General features: G+C 49.4%; 1 protein-coding gene across 7 annotated transcripts in view; it reads left to right on the forward strand.

Annotated features, from left to right (window-relative positions):
* The window catches only part of FTO (FTO alpha-ketoglutarate dependent dioxygenase), a 352,377-nt gene extending 342,824 nt beyond the window's left edge, over positions 1 to 9,553 (forward strand). For 5 of the 7 annotated variants that reach the window (XM_014827772.3, XM_070500585.1, XM_070500583.1 and 2 more), the window contains one exon: positions 7,250 to 9,553. In XM_014827772.3, the coding sequence (XP_014683258.1) occupies positions 7,250 to 7,403 (154 nt within the window). In that variant the 3' untranslated portion in view covers positions 7,404 to 9,553. Of the gene's footprint in view, positions 1 to 4,171; positions 5,823 to 7,249 lie in introns of those variants that run through there. The other 2 variants (XM_070500584.1, XM_070500582.1) reach the window with 1 other exon arrangement.
* Positions 9,554 to 19,884: the final 10,331 nt, after the last annotated feature.

A 19,884-nucleotide genomic window follows, 5' to 3' on the forward strand; every position in this document is an offset into this window, starting at 1 on the left:
CACCGCACCCTTCCCTTCTCCTCCCAGTGAGAACAGCAGAGACCTACAGTGGGTGCTCCAGCAGTATGCGGATTGGTTGGCTAAGATCCAGACAGCAGGTGGACCCGTGCTGAATGACACAAGGGTTTCCTGAAAAATGGCTGGGTATCCATGTGGCTGGATGGCACAAGTGTTCAAAAGCATGTGGGGGATATCTGGTTTGTAAAGCATCTAAGCAGACTCTCTTACATTAGGCTTTTCACTTCTCGCCTGAAGTGTGAGGCCCAAAAGTAGATTCTTATACAACTAGGAGTTTAGCCAGGCCTAGTTTTTCAAGTGGTCGTGAAAAATACTACCTACTGAAAAGGTATATTGACCTGGGGAAAAAAAAAGGCTGACCTTGTGGGCCAAAGTTTGGCTTTTCCACACTGTGACGTGTGTTGACTTTACTGATCTGGAAACGTTAACATGTGGTACAGAGGCAAGAGGTTAAAAGCCTTTCAAGGAAAAAGTGAACGTGTCCTTTGTTAAAACTCATTTAGGAATTGGATTTGCTCAGTGGTTCTGCAGTAGGTAAACTGAGTTATACAAATTGGACAAGCTGATTTTAGAAACCCAACTTTGTCAAAGTAGACCGTTTGGATAGCTGTGACAGGGCAGCTGTTTATGTGCAAAGTTGTCCACAGTGCAGTGATGGCAGTCACAAAAAGTCCAAGAAGACAAATTATAAATTCATTGACTCACTCTTTTCTTTTCAAAGGCTTTAGAGTGTCAAGGGTAGCTTATTACAAACTGGACTGCATACTCTTTTCACCACTGACTAAGACACAGTATTTGGAGCGAAGCATAGCCAGACCATGAACGCAGTAGAATGGAGTGGCCTCCTTCTCAAGGTGAAGTTTGAAATGTAGTGTTTAAGGTAGACAGCATGGAGAGTCGGAATTATGCACGAAAATCCCTGAAATTGTGCATAAAATGGTGTCAGAGATTTAGATACCATGTTTTGTGAAAATACTCATCTTTAAACACTGGAATCACTCTCTGTGGCAACATACTGTGACTCTAATGGGCCCAGAAAGACTGAGAACAGAGAACATTCGGGTCCCACGTGGGTCTCATGCTCCCTCCAAAGCATAAAAAGGCCATTGAGGACATTGTTGTCCTTTACGTGGTTACTTCCTGCTTTTCTCATGCTGCTCCTGGCCGTTGGGTTTGGCAGGTTAACTGTGGATGTGCTGTGAAGCCTCTGCAGTGTCTCCTACATGACTGAGGCCTCCTAAGCCTTGGCTCTGGCCCGGTGCTGTCTGAGGAAGGGCCTTCTGAGGGACTCACACCCTGAAACAGACTCCTGTTTGACATTAGCCAGAATGACTGTCAACTCCTTGTAAATTTCATTGTAATTTCGTTTCATTATAAGTTTCAGAGAAAACTCTAACTTGAAGACAAGTGTAGCTTTTTAGTCATTGGACATTTTCTGATGAAGTTAGTTTAAATTGCTCTAGTCTTTAGAAGTGTGATTTCTTTCATTTTTATTTACAAGTGTTACAAGTGCCTCTGGCCAACGTTGCATAATCAGCTGTGTCTTTAAACTAAGACCTGTATCTATACACATAGGAAAGGGATATTGAGGCATAGTTATACATTTGTGGGGTATTTTACATATTTTAAAGGGTTTTTATTTACATTATTTGATTTTGTCTTCACATAACCCAGTGAGGCAGAGAAGCATGAGCTTCGTGTAACAGTCGAGAAAACTAAGAGGCCACCTAGGATTATAATAGGAAGCAGTCTCTGCTCTTAGAAGATGAACATGTATCTTTTGTTTCCATAGACTATAGATGCTTATGCTATAAGAACCTCAAAGTCATTAGAATGAAAAGAAAAAGAAAGTTTTGTCAGTCATTTGCCATAATAATAGTCCTTCTAGAACTGTGAAAAAAAAAATTTGCTCTTTTCTTTCCCCTGAAATGGTTTGGAATCACCTGAATTCTCTAAATTTGGCAAGAATAGGTAAGTAATGAGGGAACAGGGACCGTTTTAGTCCAAAAGGAAGTCCATGAAAAAGATGGAATATGTGGAAAGGGCAGCCAGCCACATGTCCAGGATCTGACCCAGCCCTCAGACTCCCACTTACCACTGGGTTAACCTTGGGTAAGGCAGCCCTCACTCGAAATGGGGATCAGATATCCATCTCCCCATCTCTCTCTGGTTATTGTCAAAATCGAGTAAAGCAGTGCTGGGTATTCAGATTCTTTGGGACATTTAAACAGTGTACAAAATGTAATTGTTATTTTAATCAGGAGTTGCTCTCTTCTTTCTTATTGAAGAATTCTCTCTTGAGTTCATTTCTCTTGTCTCCTCCTCAGTGACCTATGCTTGGTAATATTTCTCCATTCAAGTTTTAGTTTTTTGTACATTTTTTCTTAAGCTTGCTTATCCCAGTGGATCTTTTAGCAGACACCATTTCTCCTGAAATCTTCTTTATCATTTCATCAAGAGTCATGGAAATGTTACCCGTCCTTCTCTATTTGTTGCAAAATTTAGGGACAACGGGGAAGACCGTATATGTTTTCTTAAAATCAATGGCAGCACATTACTGTAAAACCTATTGATTAAAAACACAAAGTATAATGTTAGTCATTTAGTCTGTGAAGTGATGCAAGAAGGGAAGAAATTTATCCTTTGACTCTTGCATTAACCTTTTATTGACTGCTTGCATACCCCTAATTAACACACACTTTAGCTAAAGTGGTTAATTTTAGCATGGCGACCAGTGTTCACTAATGTAGCTGCGATCCTGGTCATCCAAATGTGAGGGTAGCCCTGGGGGAAATCAGGGGGCACGGCGCCTTGTATGGGTTACACCTGTTGGGGGGAGACGAGGGTCTCTGGACAGTCTGCTAACAGGCCAGACAACGTGAGACCTTCCAGTTGCTTCCTGTTGCGTCACCAGATCATTCAGGGAGAACCATTCCTAAGTAGCCAGAGTTTTGAGGTGGCTTATAGAGTCCTTTGAACTGAAATAATGTGAATTTGGGAGGGCGAGAGATGCAGTGTATACTATTGGCCTCTCCTCCCCTTGCGATGCTTCACGAAAGGAGTAGGGTTTCTGAGTGGATCCCAGTTTGTTTGCTCTCAGACAGGAGTAGAGAGGACAAGGTTGAAAGGGGAAACTGAGACTTTCTCACTGTTCAGCATGACCTGCTATCCTTGGGAGCACTGAGGTTAGGGAAAATTTTGTTAACTTTCTTTAGAAAGATCATCCAGCTCTGGTTATTAAAACTGGCTTGTTTTCATGCGAAGACCAGTGTGGATGACATCACTACTTCCTTGTTTTCAGGGTAGAAATTTCTCTCAAATATTTGAACCAAAAACAAAAGCCAGTGTTTTCATGCTTTCATGCCCAGCTGGTCTCTGCACACGTGACCGGTGTCAGCAGCAGCATCTTGGTTTGGAGGACCATCAGCATCCACGTGGCAGGCAGGGCCATGGCAGTGGAGGTTATAAAAGGCAGGAGGCCACTGAGAGGTGGGAGGCATGGCCAACATATCAGCCAGGACTCCAGATTGCAAGTGACAACAAAACCTAACTCAGACAGTAACAGCCCTTGAAACTGAGAAAGTCTAAGCATATGCAGCTTCAAGCGAGGCTTGATCCACCTACTCAAAAAATATCACCAGGACCCAGCCCCTTGCTGCTTGGGAGCAAAATGACTGTGGCAGTTCCAGATTGCCCATCCTAATAGTTCACAGACCAGGAGATAAGGTCTTTCCCCTTAGCTCCCATCCCGGTCCTCTGGTTTACTTTCTCACTCTTGCCCCCGATTGGGTCCTCTGCCTTCCGCTAACCCATGCCCTGTGGCTGGGAGATGGGATGTTGATTAGGTTAGCTAGTCCGGACTCTCCCCTGGCTGTAGAGATGGAGCCAATCCCACCCAAACCACGTGGCTGAGCTGGGGAACGGATGGATTCCCCGCAGGACCGTTAGAATCCTCTTAGTAGGAAAGGTGGGAATAGACACAACAAATGTCCACCACAGTCAGTATTCCTAGAACATTTCTCAAGAGAACTTGGCGCCCTTTTGTTTTGCAAAGGACTGTAGTCTGTGTGTGCTAGGAAATAACCCAGCCTTATCCCCCGGAGATGCCAAATCAATCTGAAACAAGCGCCGCTTAGAGAGCTCCTTTTATTAGTTCTAGGTCTTCAGGAGCAACCACTGGGCCTGACTCTGAGCATGGTAGCCTGTCCCTGGAAGGTTGTAGCAGCTTGGATACATAGACCTCAGCATCCTGGAATGTCACGTTGTGATGGGATTCAGCCACAGGCTCAGTTTGATTCAAGCTGGAAAGAGCTGCCTCTGTGTCTACAGAACCTCTGCCAGAAAGAGCCAGTCCAGAGACCGCCCGCTGGCTGGAGTGCAGCGAGGGATCTCCACAGCTACCGAGGCAGCTCTCCAGTTGGCATCTCTTGTCACTGGTACTCGTAGTAGAAGTAATGGTAGCAATCATAGTATTTAATAATTATTGAGTGCTTACTATGTGCCAGGCAGTGTTCATTTAACCTTCACAACAACCCCATAAGTAAGATACTATTAGCATCATCATCGTTAGCATCATCATCATCTTTCCCCCTTGACAGACAAGAAACTGAGGCTCGATGAGGTTAAGACATTTGCCCAAGATGTGACGCCCCTAGGGAGCGGCAGCGCCCGATGCTCGGAAAACACGCTTAACCACTGTGCTTCAGTCTCCCTACTTTCTTATAGGAAACTGAGATGCAAGACAGACAGAATGAGTGACCTGAGCAGGAGAAATTAAAACCTACGGGGGGAGATATGCCTGCAAGTAATTCTCAATTCTTTCTTTTTCAATTCCATAGTCTGGCGTCGTGTTGAACCAGACAATATAATTTGAGTTGGGATGACTGTCCTTTCTCATAGATAAATACATCGCCTCAAACAATGAGCCTTCTGCTGGGCCTGGTCACTACCATTTAGAAGTTGGCAAGGAGCACTGGGCGTTAAAGGAGGAGTTTTAAAGTGACCTTGGAAGGTCTGAATTAAGGCCCTGAAGAAACCCAACGAGGGTGCTACCTGTAGCCCAGAGGGAGGCAATGCACGTGCACGACTCGTGGTCTATCAGGGCCCGCAGGAAAAGGAGGTAGTTCCCACACCCGCTGGTCTGGTCCTTCCATGAGGAGAACAGAGGCAGAAAGTCATGGAGCAGCTTCACCCAGAGGAAAAGCTGGCAGGCTCAGGATGCTCGCACGACACGGCACAGTATTGATGTTTGCAATACCTTCTCAGAGTGAGGGGGCAGGACCCAACTGACGAGTGAGAAAGCATCTCTATTGACTTTTTACAAACCTTATGATATTCTAGGTGGATCGACACTTTCCACAGCCCTTTACTCTGCCAACCAGGATAATGTGTGCACAGATAATTTATCCGCTGTGAGACTGAATGCTCAATTTGGAATAACTTTCCCTCCCTAGTAAATTGAGCATTACTCTGTGATTCTGAGGCGGAGAGAAAGCACAATTTAAAGAGCTTTGCAGAGTTCTTTTGTAATTAGTCCCAGCTTCCCTTGAATATTAATTTCCGCCATCCCTTTCATGTGATTTGGAGACCGTCTCTAGAACTGCAGAGAGGTACCCTCAGAACCACGACAGCAAGCGGCAGAGCCTCCAACACCGCTTCTGAAGGAGTCTGCAGAACACACCCTCTGCTCTTCAGTGCCGTGTGGGGCTTATCAGTGCAAACAGTTTAATATTTATGCTAAGAGGATTGTCAAAAGCAGCTTCTGTTGCTTTAATTCTTGTTTTAAATAAATAATGAGAACATTTAAACACATTACTCTTCTTGGGGCCCTGAGGTCAGCTAATCTTATTATTTATGAAGTGATGTGCTACATAGTAGTACTTAGTGCATGTTAACAGGCGCTATTATCAGGGCCTGATGCGGAGAGCTGAAGATATATTGGAATGTTCTGTGTAATGTACGACGGATTGAGTGCACAGGATGCCGGTATAGCAATTAACCACCCGAGAAAATAGGTGTAAAGTTGAAGTATGTTTTCCCGTGGGGATCCCCTCCCATCAATAATTCCCCAGAGAAGGAGATGTCTTATAGTCAGGAACCTTCTCTTCCATCAGGCCTGGAAATAGGGCCAGGATATTCCGTTCTTTGATCTTTTCATAGTTAGTCCTACACAGAAGACAAATAGTGGGTATGACCATTTTCTAATTGACGTGGGGGCCAATGCAGGGAAGGGGGTGAGGAGCTGGGGAGACCCACACGCCTCTTCCAAATGCAGGCAGAGGGTTTGGTCGGGTCACATGCGTTCACCACCATGTGCTCCAAGAAGGAGAGAAATTGTTCATTCCTTATTGCAATTTGTGCTTCCTTCTCTCTCATCCTCTTTTTTCAGGTAAGTAAAGCTAAAGCCACTGAGCTTTCCCAGACCGATTTTTAAGAAGCTGGTCTCTGACAGGTAGAGATGCCTGCCAAGGTGTGAGGGTGGTGCTCCAACTTTTTTCCTATGAGGCTATAATGTAGTTGCATGTGATAATTAATTTCTCTACTATTGATGAATAATCCATTTAATAAAAACCGTGATTTAAGTGTTTTCCTTAGGGAGTAACTCTTGCTAGCCTCTTAATTTAATTTTGTGGAAGTTTCCCCCACCTATTCATCAGTGGAAATGATTATTAACCTCTATTTGCATATATCCTTATAAATCGGTCTCTCCTTGGAGTGCCTTTTTCTGAGCACAGCAAGCTGGGACACTTGCAAATCTCCAGGATCCCCAGAGTCAATCCTGGTCTGTAATATTGTTTAATCTATTCTTGGACATTTTAATGCAGTAAATTCAATTTAATCTTTCCCAGTAATCTAGTAATACGTTGAAATCCCACAAACATTTAAATCTGATAATGGCTTAATCACACACTTTAAATAACAGTTGAGATAATGAAAAAATAATTCACCATTTTAAAGGCAGAGTAACTGAATTTCCCTGATGGTCGGCTTCTACAGAGCCACTAGAGATAATGCAAATCTGGGAATCAAAGAAAAAGAAGTTCCAGCCATATAGAACAGTTCTTCCTTCTTATAAACACCTGTTTCTGCCTCACAGACTCCTTCTTCCATGTCAGCCCCGCCACCATGATTGTCTTTGGGGCATTTGCCAGCGTTGCTCCAAGTTGCCCATGGGTTGGGGTCTTCCAGGAATTTCTTCCTGTGGATTGCTTGCCTATTCTTTCTCTTCCAGGTGCCAGTGCCGAATTGCCCGAACTTTACCGGTGGATCAGAAGCCGGAATGCCGGCCATACTGGGAAAAGGATGATCCTTCGATGCCTCTGCCCTTTGATCTCACAGACATCATTTCAGAACTCAGAGGTCTGCTTCTGGAAGCAAAACCCTAGAAGGAGCACAGGTCTTAGGTGGAGGAGGAAAGGATATTTTTGGCTTCTCATCTGCAACCTGTCGTGGGCCAGGCAAGGGCACTATGGATAGACGCGGCCTTTAGAACCTGGGTCCCCGTTGGAAACAGCTGGGGAATGGAGCCCATAACATTCAAATGCTTAAAAAGGACACAGTCTTAGCATCTGATTCGGTATTAAACAAGAACCTCCCCCCAAAAACTAGTCCCCACTTGGATTTTTAGTGTGAGCCAGCCAGCTCCCAAGGCCAAGGGAGGTGACAAGCAGGCCCAGCCTGAGGCAGAGCCCAGTCCCCTCCTCCTCCCCGAGCCATTCAAGACGCTCAAGTGGATGACTCGGAAGTCGTCTGGGGGCAGACAGAGCCGTGAGTCTCCTTTTCTCGCCACGCCCTGTAGAGGCTGTGCTGTCCAATGTGGTAGCTGCTAGCTGTGTGGCGTCTTAAATTTAAAATCAATTTTAATTGTGGTTAAAAATTCACGTCCTCAGTTGGGCTACCCACGTTTCAAGCGCTTCATAGCCGCGTGTGGCCAGTGACTACTGTACTGGACAGCACAGGCACAGCACATGTTCCTCATGGTGGAAAGGCCTACTGGACAGCCCTTCTGTAAAAGGTCCGAGGGCGGGAGGTCGTCTTTTCCAGTCCTCTGTAGCTGCCATCCCCATGGGCGAAATCAGTTGAGAGAGAAATGACTGGGTGGAGAGCAGCCTTTTTCCCTTCTCTCAGACAGACCCGAGTCAAACGTGAGTTATGAGTCCTGTGCTCTGCACACAGGAAAGGAGAGGTGTTGAAAATTAAAGTTGACTCCTGTCCTTAGGAAGTCTCCCTGATCTGATGACGGAGACACCGCCCCACTGCTCCGCGACTTTAGCCAGCACACCACGCTTTCTTCCGGAGTTCCCCCATTCGTGTGTCATGACAGGTGGAGTTGAAGAGGCCCAGTGCCCCGTCCTGGTGACACTGGAGCAGCCGAGAGACGACAGAGCAGAGAGGTTAAACCTGGGCTCTGGTTTGAGAGTGCCTGGATCAAACTCCCACAAGCTTTGTGACCTCTGGCATGTTACTCTGCCTCAGTTTCCTCTTCTGTGTAATGGGAGACTAAAGGCACCAACTCACAAGGTGAAGATTAAATGAAATAACCTAGCTACAGACTTAGAACTAATTCTGACACGTAGTTAAACACCCAGTAAATGTTAGTAGTAGTATATATCGATAAGCTGAGCTGACATAGACGTCCCTCCCCTCCCCCATCCTCGTGCCAGTGCTTTCATGATGCTCTTAACCCATCCCTCCCCTTCGGGCCTGGCTCCTGCCCTTTGGCGACCTCAGAAATCGTGAGCATAGTTACCCTCCGCACCTGTGGCCTCCTTCTGTAGTAGTCTGCGGCAGTGTGAAAGCTGAAGAGCTCTTTGCGCGTTGAGAGGTGCACCGAGAACCAGACTCCTGCCGTCAGAATCCACCTGGGTCAAGGCGTGCGTTCCTTCGCACCGAGTCAGCCACACAAAGGCCACACTGCGCACAGCAGCCAGGGTCTCATCACCTCGAGACTCGAGTCCCTTAGACCTCGGATGAATTCCCTGCTGTCCTTCACCTCGACTTCCTCATCAGAAGAGATGAAGCACTGCCCCCAGGGCTGTTGTCGAGAGCACGTGCAATCACGTAGGGGAGGGCCGGGTGGCAGGGGAAGGCACCCTCGAGGCCGGCTAGCCTGGTGTTTCCTTTATCCCTCACAATATTCATTAGGTGCCAATATTTAAAAATTGGGAGATGTCGTATGAAATAAACACGTGTGCATTCCCTTCAGAATTCAGAGCACCTGGCGGCCTGAGGCCTCCGTCCTGGCGTGGCAGCGAGCCAGGCAGGGTCTTCCCGCTCTGAGGTGAGGCATGAAGCCCCCATGGCCGTATTAGCAGTTACTGTAAACCCAACCTGCTTCGCCCCTTCGTGTCAGCGCTCCCTCAACCTGCTTGCTTGCACCCCTGTAGTAGAAATGAATGGCCCTGTTTAGTCTTTCCCCAAGTGTATGTGTATTACTAGTGAGCTGCATCTGTGCACTGCTTGTACTAATGTGTCATGTACATCATCAAACAGTCGTAAACAATAAAAATATTAAAAGGGTGACATAAGAAGCCAAGAGAGGCTCTGCTCTTTTCTCTGTGCGTGCCAGTGGGTGGCTGCTTCCTTGGCCTGGGTGGGGCCCAGCTGGAGGAAGTCCCCCATGGGGCCAGGTGATGTACAGCCGAGGCTGGAAAAACCAGCACCTAGCGTGAATCCAAGAGCTGAGATGACATTTTCTCAGAAGAAATGGTGGCTTTCAGTGAGCATGTGCTCCGTGTCTGAGGATTACGTGTGCTCTCCAGGGAGGCTGCAGGGGGAGAAGAAAAGGAGGCAAGAGACAGTAAAAATAGGGCTGCTGGGGGCAATGACAGTCGACTCAGGTCCTGCAAGGCCAAGGGCAGGCTGGCCTCTCCCCTGTGAGCCAGTGAAGGACTTTCCTGGGAACACGGGCTGTGGGTGTGGTTTAGGGAGCAGGGAGGCCTTGCCCCTGCACCACCTGGAGTCAGCGGCCCCCACCTGCCTCCTGCCAGGCTTCCCCATGCCCCGGTCCCCACGATCTGGGGACAGTGATCTGAACAGACCCCTTTGCACTAAGGTGCTACTGAGTTCCCCTCCTGCCCATGAGCCTTTCTTTTCTTTCTTTTTCTTTTTTTGAGGAAGATTAGCCCTGAGCTAACATCTGCCACCAATCCTCCTCTTTTTGCTGAGGAAGACTGGCCCTGAGCTAACATCTGTGCCCATCTTCCTCTACTTTATATGTGGGATGCCCCCACAGCATGGCTTGATAAGTGGTGCGTTGGTCCACACCCAGGCCGCCGAAGCAGAGCACTCAAACTTAACTGCTGCACCACCGCCCGGCCCTCCCATGAGCCTTTCTTGACCACTTGCCACAGCTCAGTGATGTGGTGAGCCCTGGGCATCCAAGGACAGGTCCCTGCTCTCCAGGGCTCCTCTGGGCTGGCCCCCAGGCCGGATGTCTAGGATATGTAGGGACCAAAATAGGAACTTACCCTGTAGTGGGGAGATGGACAATAAGCCAGCAAATAAATAAAAAGATGGTTTCAGATCACTGTAAGTGTCAGGAAGGGAACCCTCTGGGTGAGGGGACAGAGTATAGCTGGGGACTGACGCAGGTGGCTTAGATTAGGAGGCCAGGGAGAGGAGGTGTGGGGAAGAGCTCTCCAGGAAAGGGAACAGCCAGTACGAAGGCCCTGAGCAGGAAAGCACCTGGAGTGGGGTGCCCTGTGGCTGAAGGGGAGAAACAAAAGGAGAGAGGGAGACGCAGCTGGAGAGGCATCCAGACCAGCGTTGGGATCTGATTTGGAGACTGACGGGTTCTGCGCAGGGAAGGGCGTGGGTAACTTGATATGTGATATTCTTATGCTTTTAGATGACACTCTGGCTACTCTCAGGATCCAAAGGGTCTCAGAGAGTGGCGCTCAGTCCAAAGGCACAGCTTTCTAGCTGGGAATGTCCCCCATCCTGGGGCGGGATCTTGAGATGGGGAAGATGTCCCTCGAGCCCCTCCAAGCACACGAAGCGGTGCCCCGCCCTCCCCTGCGCCACCTACAGCTCTGCAGCCACCTCCACTCCTGCTGCCACTCCCCGCCTCCAGCCCCGGGGGCTTTGCCCCACAGAGAAGAGCAGGGTCATGGCATTGCTTGTGACACAATTTTAGTAATAAGCTTCTAAATCCATCACTAGCTGAATCGAGGGAGGCTAGAAATGAGATTCCATAGGTCCTATTTAATGGACACCCCACACTCAGTACAAGGTTTTTTGTGTGTTTCAAGGGAAGATATTTTCGAATGCAACTTTTTTTTCCTGCTCTAGTTAAGGCTGATTTCACCACTGGGCAAATTGCATACATTTGGATCCCTGCCACGCTAAATACTGTTTATTTTGGAGATCTGTCAGAGGCAAGCGCATGGAAGACGGGGGTATTCTTATTTGAAAAGGCAATTCTCATCCAGACAGATTGGGAAGGAGAGGAGGCGCGCGGATTAAGACGCTCTGACGTGGCTCTGCCGCTTACAGTGCGCCTTGTAACTTGGTGATTAAATGGTATTTTTAATTAAGTTTCATTGGGAGCCATAGGTATCGCGGTGGTGAAATCAATTTGACAACCATAAAGGGGGAGGGAAGGCCCAAGAGTGCCGTCATGATTGCGGCTGCGGGGGGAGCCAGGGCGCGAAGAGGCTGGGGTGGGGCGGGGGGGAGGCAGGAGCGGGGCGGGAAGGGCTCCCCGCGCGACAGCAGCACCGGCCGGGCGGGGGCTGTGTCTGGGGGAGGGTGTCAGTGGGTGTCCGGAGAAAGGATGCTGACCTGAGACACCCGGACAGATTCCTGGGCTGGCTGGGAACTCCAGGAAAGGGTCTGAAGGACCTGTTTCTCGTTTCTCTTATTAACGAGGAGAAAGTGTGAGTGCCCCAGAGCCCATGCCCCAGCCTAGCTCCCAAACAGCGCTGCCCCACAATCCTTCATCCGCCCCCATCCGCACAGGACGCTTCCACTTCCTGCTCTCTCCTGTGGAGGCAAGAAGTTGTTCTAGCTCTCCTGCCCACATCCTCCTACCACTGGACACGAGTCCCCTCTGCACCCCTGCTCTAGCGACCCTGTGCCCACGGCTCGGATTTTCAGCATCTCCTGATTCCTGGGGGGCAGTAGAGGCTTCTGGCTGCAGACCTCCGGAGTTTGAATCCTAATTCTGTGTCACCCTAAGGCCACCCACCCTTTCGAACCTTTGTTTTCTTGTCTACGAAAGGGGAACAGTGATGTATCTACCACCCAAGGTTGTTGTGCAGATTAAACAATGTGCATATAAAAGGCCTCCACTGGTGCCTGCCATACACAGGTGTCCAGGGAGGAGCCAGTTCTCATGAAGATTAGCCCAGTTTTCTGTGATAACAGTTGCAGCTTTGTGACTCGGGCACATCACTTGGCCTCTCTGTGCTCCAGTTTTGGTTTATATAACAGCAATGATGAGAACGCTTAGCTCATTGGACTGTTCTGTCACCCAGACCACACATGTTCCGGGATTCACATCACGTCTGGTACTTAGTACCCAGATAGTATGTTACCACCCCACATTATCCCATTCGCTCCTCACAGCCTCCGTTTTTCCCTAGGCAGATGGTCTGGCCCTTTTATAAAGGAGATACTATGAAAAATGAGTCTTCAGTGCTCCCATTACTACAGCAGGATAAGGTCACCCATTGCAATTTTAGATTTGCTTAAAAAATTCTTGCCATCCCCTCCTAATGGATGATCTGTGTACAACAACTGTTTATTGACTGGGAATGGAGCCCGTGTCAAGGGGAGGGAGGCGTGAATTAACGCGGAGCGTTAGATTCGGTGAGTCCCTTCCAATGATGCGGTTCACGACTTTTCTTGCATTTACTTTTCATCAGTCCTGAAAGAATCGAGGTGAAATAGCCCGGCCGCACATGTGTGTCAGGCTAAATGGATAACAGCAGATACAGATCTGTTTGCCTGTCTGCACTTGGCTTTAGACAAAATTCATCAATTTTACAAAAGCCACTGACTACACATGGCACCAATACAAATAAGTGCTCTCGCGTGCGCGTTTTCCCGTGGTTTTTAATCTGGTAAGTGCAGTCGCTTCCTGCCCAGAGATGGGAAGTGCTGGCTGAGGACAGCCCTGTGCCCCACAGATGGGGACAGAAAAGTCAAGGCCATTCCACAGGAAGTTTAGGAAAAGCGTGGTGGTTCTGGACCCTGGGCGCTCAGAACGGTTCTGACCCAGTTGGTTGGTGACTGTCCGCAGACAGTCTTGCTCTGTGTTAAAGATTAAGGAAAGGCCACAGATTCACTTGTCCTTACTGCTGCCTGTTCCAAAGGGACCCTGCGTGCCCTTCCCAGCTTCCGAGACAAGGGAGGGTCTGCAGCTGGATGAAGCCCTGCAGGAGAAGCTCACCAGCGCTTCTGGGAGCCGGCGCCTCTCCCCAGTGGGGACAGCGTTGGGAAGGACGTTGTAAATGCTAAAGTCCTATGCGAATCCAAGGAAGGAGGATTACTATTATTTATTTCGTGAAACCTGTTTAATTTTGGTGGGGAACGGAAGAGTCTGCGTACGTGTGTGTGACTGCTGACCAGGCAAGGCCAGTCTGTCCCGGGATGGCATCCGGCTCCCAAGAAGCAGCCAGGACACGGGGGAATGCCCAACATCCCTTGCAGGACAGTGGTCTCAAAAGATAACGTTAAAGCCTCTTTTAAAATTTCTTCGGACTCCACGCACCCTGTTAGACTCACGGTCCCCGAGCGGAGGGGTGCCCAGCACCTCGGCAGGCACGGATGGAGGGAGCACGGTTTGATTAGTCGCTTTGCAAAACTGTGGTCTGCACCTGAAAACCCTGGGTATCCTTTCAAACAGGGAACTGCGTCTTCACTTTGGAGGAGTAGCTAACGCGCCCGCCCCGGAGCCCTGGAAGAGTGGAGTCGATTTCTCAGAGCAGCTAACATGACCGTCCGAACCTCATCCAACACAGAAACCGGGCCCCTGGTCCCCCTGCCCCTCACCCCCACTCCTCAGACAGAGATTTCCCGTTGATTAGGTCTTGATTAGAGCCGGGAGAGCAGCAGGCAGGTATATAGGATTCCCATTGTCCTGCGCGGCCTGCTGCCACCAGGGCCGGCCGGAGAGAGCTCTCCGCGAACATGCGAACAATCAGGCCCTGTTTACCGGGGACGTTTAGTTTTCTTTTCTCAAAATCAAAACAGAGTTTAGTAGGCAGCATATTTCATCCATGCCTCTTGATCAATGGAAGGATCTGTCAGAAGCCATTACGGCCCCCATTAGCCTGAATGCATTCAAAGCGAAACTATTGGATCAGTTAAGGGCTGCAATGATGTTTTTAATATTCTGTACATTGATTTCTCCCTGTGAGCAGCAACCTAAGTTTGAAACTAACTGTGTATGACTGAGGCTTCACGTGCCGTCTCCAGCCCTCTGTGAGCAGCGTGGTTTCACTTCGCCCAGAAATGTCTGTGTACAGTTTTTAAAGAGATGCAGACCCTGGTAGATTTCCCAAGGTTTAGACTGGGTCGGGTTGTTATTTTTTCCCGAGCTTTCTCCCGTTTCTTGGTGCCCATTAAGTGAGCTGTGCGTGCAGGATGGGAGAGACGTCCCTGCCAAGGCCCCGACTGAAGGGCGGTGGGGGAAATTGTTCTGAAGGCATGAAGCCCCAGCTGAGGCCCAAATCAGAGTGAATTTGACAGCCCTGGGCCGGCTGAACTCTGCACCGAGCACAAAGCAACAGAAGTGTGGCTGCACCACGGCATCCTCGCGGGGGCATGGCTTGTCCAGCTGAAGGTGGAAGAGCAGGTGAGGAGGCCAGCCGAGGCCCCGGGCCCGCCGTCGCCTGCCATATTGCCAGCTCATGGCGCTGACTCTTCATCTCGGCCTTAGCCAAAATGGATGCTTCTAACAAACGTTCATTGATTCCTTCCTAGACACTTGACTCTGTGCTGGGGCCACAAGATCCGTGTCCTCACAGTTCCCTTCTTCACCAGCATTTCTGCTCTCAGCCTCTTGCTCATTTTAACACAGAGCCCAAGAATAAGAGGGCAGTTAGGTCAAAGAAGCAATAGTTAGCACATTTGCAGAAGCATGTCTCCGAAAGAGAAATTTTTGTATATAGCACCCATTGTACAGATGGGGCAATTAAAGCCCTGATGAGAGAAGTTATTTAAGGTGAGTTAGAGAAATTGGATTTCATGTTTCTGGTATGTATGGAGATTGGGGGAGAATGTGAACACTCTGAAGCCCGCCTCCCCAAAAACCTGAAGTGTGTTGAAGAAGAAGATGGTTCCAGATTGCTCACAGGAACAGCCTACCCCTCCAATTCCAGCACAGAAAGGAGAAATTTTGTTAGTCTGGAAAACGGTTTGTGTGCCATTAATTTTTTTTCCTAGGGCCACAAAGGTCCACAAGATTTTGGTGATTTTAACCACCCAAACAAGTCACTGGAATTTCTGGCGCAGGATATTAATACCAAAGAGGCCAAGATACATCATCCCGAAACTGGCAGGTCAAGCAAAGTCACAATAGTGAACTCTCGAGCAGGAGGCAGCAAATTACAGCCACGGCCCACTCTGGCCCCCGGCTTGTTTTTATAAAATAAAGTTCTATTGGGACACAACCACATTCACTGGGTTATGTAGCATCTATGGCTGCTTCTGCGCTCCCACAGCAGAACAGGGGAGTTTCAACAGAGACCAGAGGGGCCACAGAACCTAAAACATTTGCTATCTGGCCCTTTACTGAAGAGGTTTGCCGACCCCTGGCTCAGAGGATCGCTGTTTGACTTGCAGTCGTGCATGTTAAGTGATCAACACTGTATCTAGTACTTAGTAACTACTCAACACATATAAATGATGAAGATAAATCTGCTTGTGGTTGCCTGACCAAAACACTAAGGCCAAGAGCAACATGGGAAAAAAGCATTCAAGGGCCAGACTGTTGAGGGGCACAATAGAACCAGGAGAAAACCTAAGGCTCTTCCTGAAGTAAGTGATGCATGAGGGGGCCAGGGAGCCATCCCAGGAGGGTGGAGAGCCCTCCCTGGCTTTTAGTTTCAGGCATCTCGTCTCAACAGAGGGCAGGCCTGGGAGGAGCGAGCTGCAGCCTGAGCTCCCGGCAGAGCTGCTGACCAGACCAGCAAAGCATCTTTTCCAAACAAGCGCTCCAGAGCCCTTCCGCTCCTGTGACGGGGCTAAGATTAATCTAGCGCCTCGTTAGGAGAGGGGGTGAGCTGGTCTGCGAGTTTTTTTCGGAGGGGTCTATGCTGTCTAACTTACAGGGCTGACTGACGTGTCATCATAAAGGGTCAGTAAAACACTGCTGCTGCTTATTGGTGGTCGCGTGTTACGCAGAAGCCGCTGGCTGTGGAGTTTCTGTTAAGGAATTCCAAATTGCTCGTTTGTGGTCAGACGCTGTAAAGGTAACAAAGGTGCAAAGGGAGGCTCGCTGTCCGCTAATTTCTTCTCGGTCCTGGGCGTGCTGCTCAGTTCTTCCCGCCTCCTTAAAGCCGCTGCATTTGCCCCTGCGGTCCAGACTCTCCAGGGCTCCCCAGGTCTTCACGGCCACGCTGCCTCTCCTGCCACCTGAACCCTTGGATCTCTTGTAAGTTGCTCCGTGTTGATCATTTTCCTTTGTTCTGTCCACAGAGTCTTTATGAATACAATTGTACTTGCCAAATTTGGTTTCCACATTGAACCATAAAATAGTAGAGAGCAGAGCTCACAAGATCAAACCTCCATTTCAGTACGTTCCACGGTACCCAGAATAACACTTCACATCCCCAAGCCATTTAATGTTTATTAGCCGTCAATCCAGCTAACTTTTATCTGACACATAATAGGTGCTCAATAAACACATTGGCCGTGTGCTGGAGTGAAATTACTGCGCCATCCCCATCCCCTGCTGTACAGTCTCCCCCGTGCCCCTTCCCCGAGGGTTTTCTGGCCACAGCTCACAAGGCTGCTGGAAATCTACCCCCGAAGTCCCTCTAATATCACCTGGCAAAACTTGCTTCTCACCCTCGCTCCAGCCACACCTGATTTGACACCATGTCCTGAGTCCTTTCCTGGCACTGGTACTGAGTCTTAGGTGCTCTGGTCTTGAGCATGATGGAGTTTAGCAGCAGGCATGAGGGTAAAGCTGAGAATGGGTGGAGCTGGGGGGAATTCAGTCAGCAAACTTAGTGTCCCAAGGGGACATTTGATCCAGGAGGCACTGAGGCGACAGCCAAGGTGTCAGAGCTAGTGGGTGGGGTGTGGCAGCAGGGGTCTACAGTAGGTCTTGTTCTGTCTAGGATCCCAAAAGGAAGCCCCCCAAGAAAGGAGTGAACAAGGTCTCCATGTGGGGTCAGGGCCCAGCCAAGCCGCATGGCATTCGGGCACAGCTCCAGAGAGCAGATTACAGAAGACAAACTGCCTTGGCCCATGGAGGTCAAGGGAAGACTGGAAGAGCTTGGGGGACATGGACTTTGGGCCCTGGGCGTGGGTTGGCAAGACTAATTTCATATCCCACTGGCCTGGGGTCACAAGGCTCCTCAGACAGTGGTGTCACATCATAAACATTTAACTCAAGAATTCAATTACATGTGCTCAGCAAACGCACAAACAAAAGGGCAAAACAGTACAGTGCTTCCGCCCCCAAATCGTACTCAGTGAGCACTCAGCCCCGAGTGGGGAGATGGGAGACGAGCATCTGTGTTCCCTCATTTGGGAAGTTACCACGTGGCTTCGAAACACAAGCCAGGTACTTCACTGGTGCTCAACTGGAAAACCACAATCCATTCCAGCCCTGGAGGAAAAACTACCCAGACATTTCACCAAAGAGGACATATAGGTGGCAAAGAAGCCCATGGAAAGGTGGTCGACATCCTTAGCCATTGGGAAAAAGCAAACAAAAACCTATGAGAATGGCTCTAATTCTAAAAGTAGTGATGACGCCACATGCTGGCCAGGATGCGGAGACACTGGGTCACTCCTACATTGCTGGTGGGAGTGGAGAATGATACAGCCACCTGGAAAAATGGTTTGGCAGTTTCTTATAAAATTAAACATACAATTACCACATGACCCACCAGTTGTACTCTTGACCACCTGTCCCTGAAAAGTGAAACCTATATTCACACAAAACCTGTACGTGAATGTTCGTGGCAGCTCGATTCATAAGAGCCCAACACTGTAAACAGGCTTCAGTGGGGGATAGTTAAACGACAGTGCACTTGTACCCTGGAATACTACTAAGCACTGAAAAAGGAATAAACTATTGATACACACAACAACTTGGATGGATCTCAAGGGAATTATGCTGAGCAAAAAATCCAGTATCAAATGGTTATATGCTGCAAGTGTGTGTAAACAGATGATTCCATTTCTCACACAGCCATGAACTAACGAAAGCATAGAGCTGGAAAACGGATTAGAGGTTGCCAGAGGTGAGGGAGAGGAAGACGTGGCTGTGAAGGGGCAGTGCGGAGGCTTGGGGGGATGGAACAGTTCTCCGTCTTGACCGTGGAGGTCACGTGATAAAGCTGTGTAGAACTGTGTGCACACGCACACCCCATGGTGAAATCTAACAAGCTCTGTTGGCCCCGGCAAGACCGGCCTCCTGGGCCTGATACTGTAGGACGGTTACACAAGTGTTTCCGTCTGACAGTATCAGACCCAGGAGGGTTTCCCTTTCCAGCGAAAGGGGGGCAAGAATACAGAGGACCTCCTGGACGTTTTTTTGCAACTTCCTGTGAATCTCTAACCATTCCAAAATAAAAAGTTAAAAAAACTGGCCCGGCTGGACAAAGTAAAAGACAGTGTACCCGTTTTCAATGTGGCACCTCCTTCGGGGACTCTCAAGAGTAATGGTCACTGTCCACGATTTCATGTACGGACCTCTCCTAAGATGAGACTCTGTTCTTGAAGCACAGGGCTGGCCGAGCCCGGCCCCCAGGACCACACCCTTCCCGCGGGAACTGACGTCCCTCGGGCATTGCTGCCACGTGCCCGTGAGCCCTGCCAGGAGGCCCGCCTGCCATTCACTGGGGTGAGACCCTTTCACACAGGGTCACAGGGACCAAACATCTCTGGGATACACTGGCCTCCGCTGTGCTCCTAAGAAACCACAGCCATCGCAGACGCAGGCGCTGTTCCACGTGCTCCGCGCTCCCGTCCCACAAGTTTTTCACAGCAGCCCCGTGTGGCAGTTGCTATTTTTATTTCCATTTTCCAGGGGAGGACAGTTAGGCCTGGAGAGGCTAAGTAAGTCGCCCCCGATCACACAGCTGGGAGCTGGCAGAGAAGGGCTCCAAACCCCCTCAGGGTGGCCCCAGAGCCCGAGCCTTTCGCCTCCATCTCTCTCTACTTCCCCTGAGCACCATTTTCAGTTCCTTCCAGGTTATTGGTTCCACCTGACATAGAAGGCGCCAGATCTGGTAGAGACGGGACACAGAGGCGCTGCCCGCCGCTGCCCCGTGAGAGCGAGGCGCCCCAGCGGAGCACTGGGATCCCCGCTTTGGGGTAGATCTTACCAAGATCCGACTCTAAGAGTCCTCTTCTGTTCTGTTCTCAGCGCCTTCTGTTAACCGGGCAGCTAGGACATGGCATCGTCCGAGGGTCAAACAGGGAGAGAGAGTACACGACGCTCTTAGCCTCGCGCCAGGCTCAGTCCTGGCTCAAAAGGAGACCTGGCTTCTCGAGGGCGGGCCTTACTCTTTGCAGCTGGGCGGTGACTTGGGGAGGGGCAGCATCTTCGTTAGCATCATTGTATGAAAGAGCAGTTTCTGATTCCTGAGGAAACACAAAGGCCCCATCTCAAGAGTCCTGCGGTCTGGAAGCAGCCTCCGCCCTTGGTGGCCTGGAGGCGGCCAAGGAACTGTCCCC

The sequence above is a fragment of the Equus asinus genome, chromosome 28 (genome assembly GCF_041296235.1).
Source record: "Equus asinus isolate D_3611 breed Donkey chromosome 28, EquAss-T2T_v2, whole genome shotgun sequence".
Taxonomy (NCBI): Eukaryota; Metazoa; Chordata; class Mammalia; order Perissodactyla; family Equidae; genus Equus; species Equus asinus.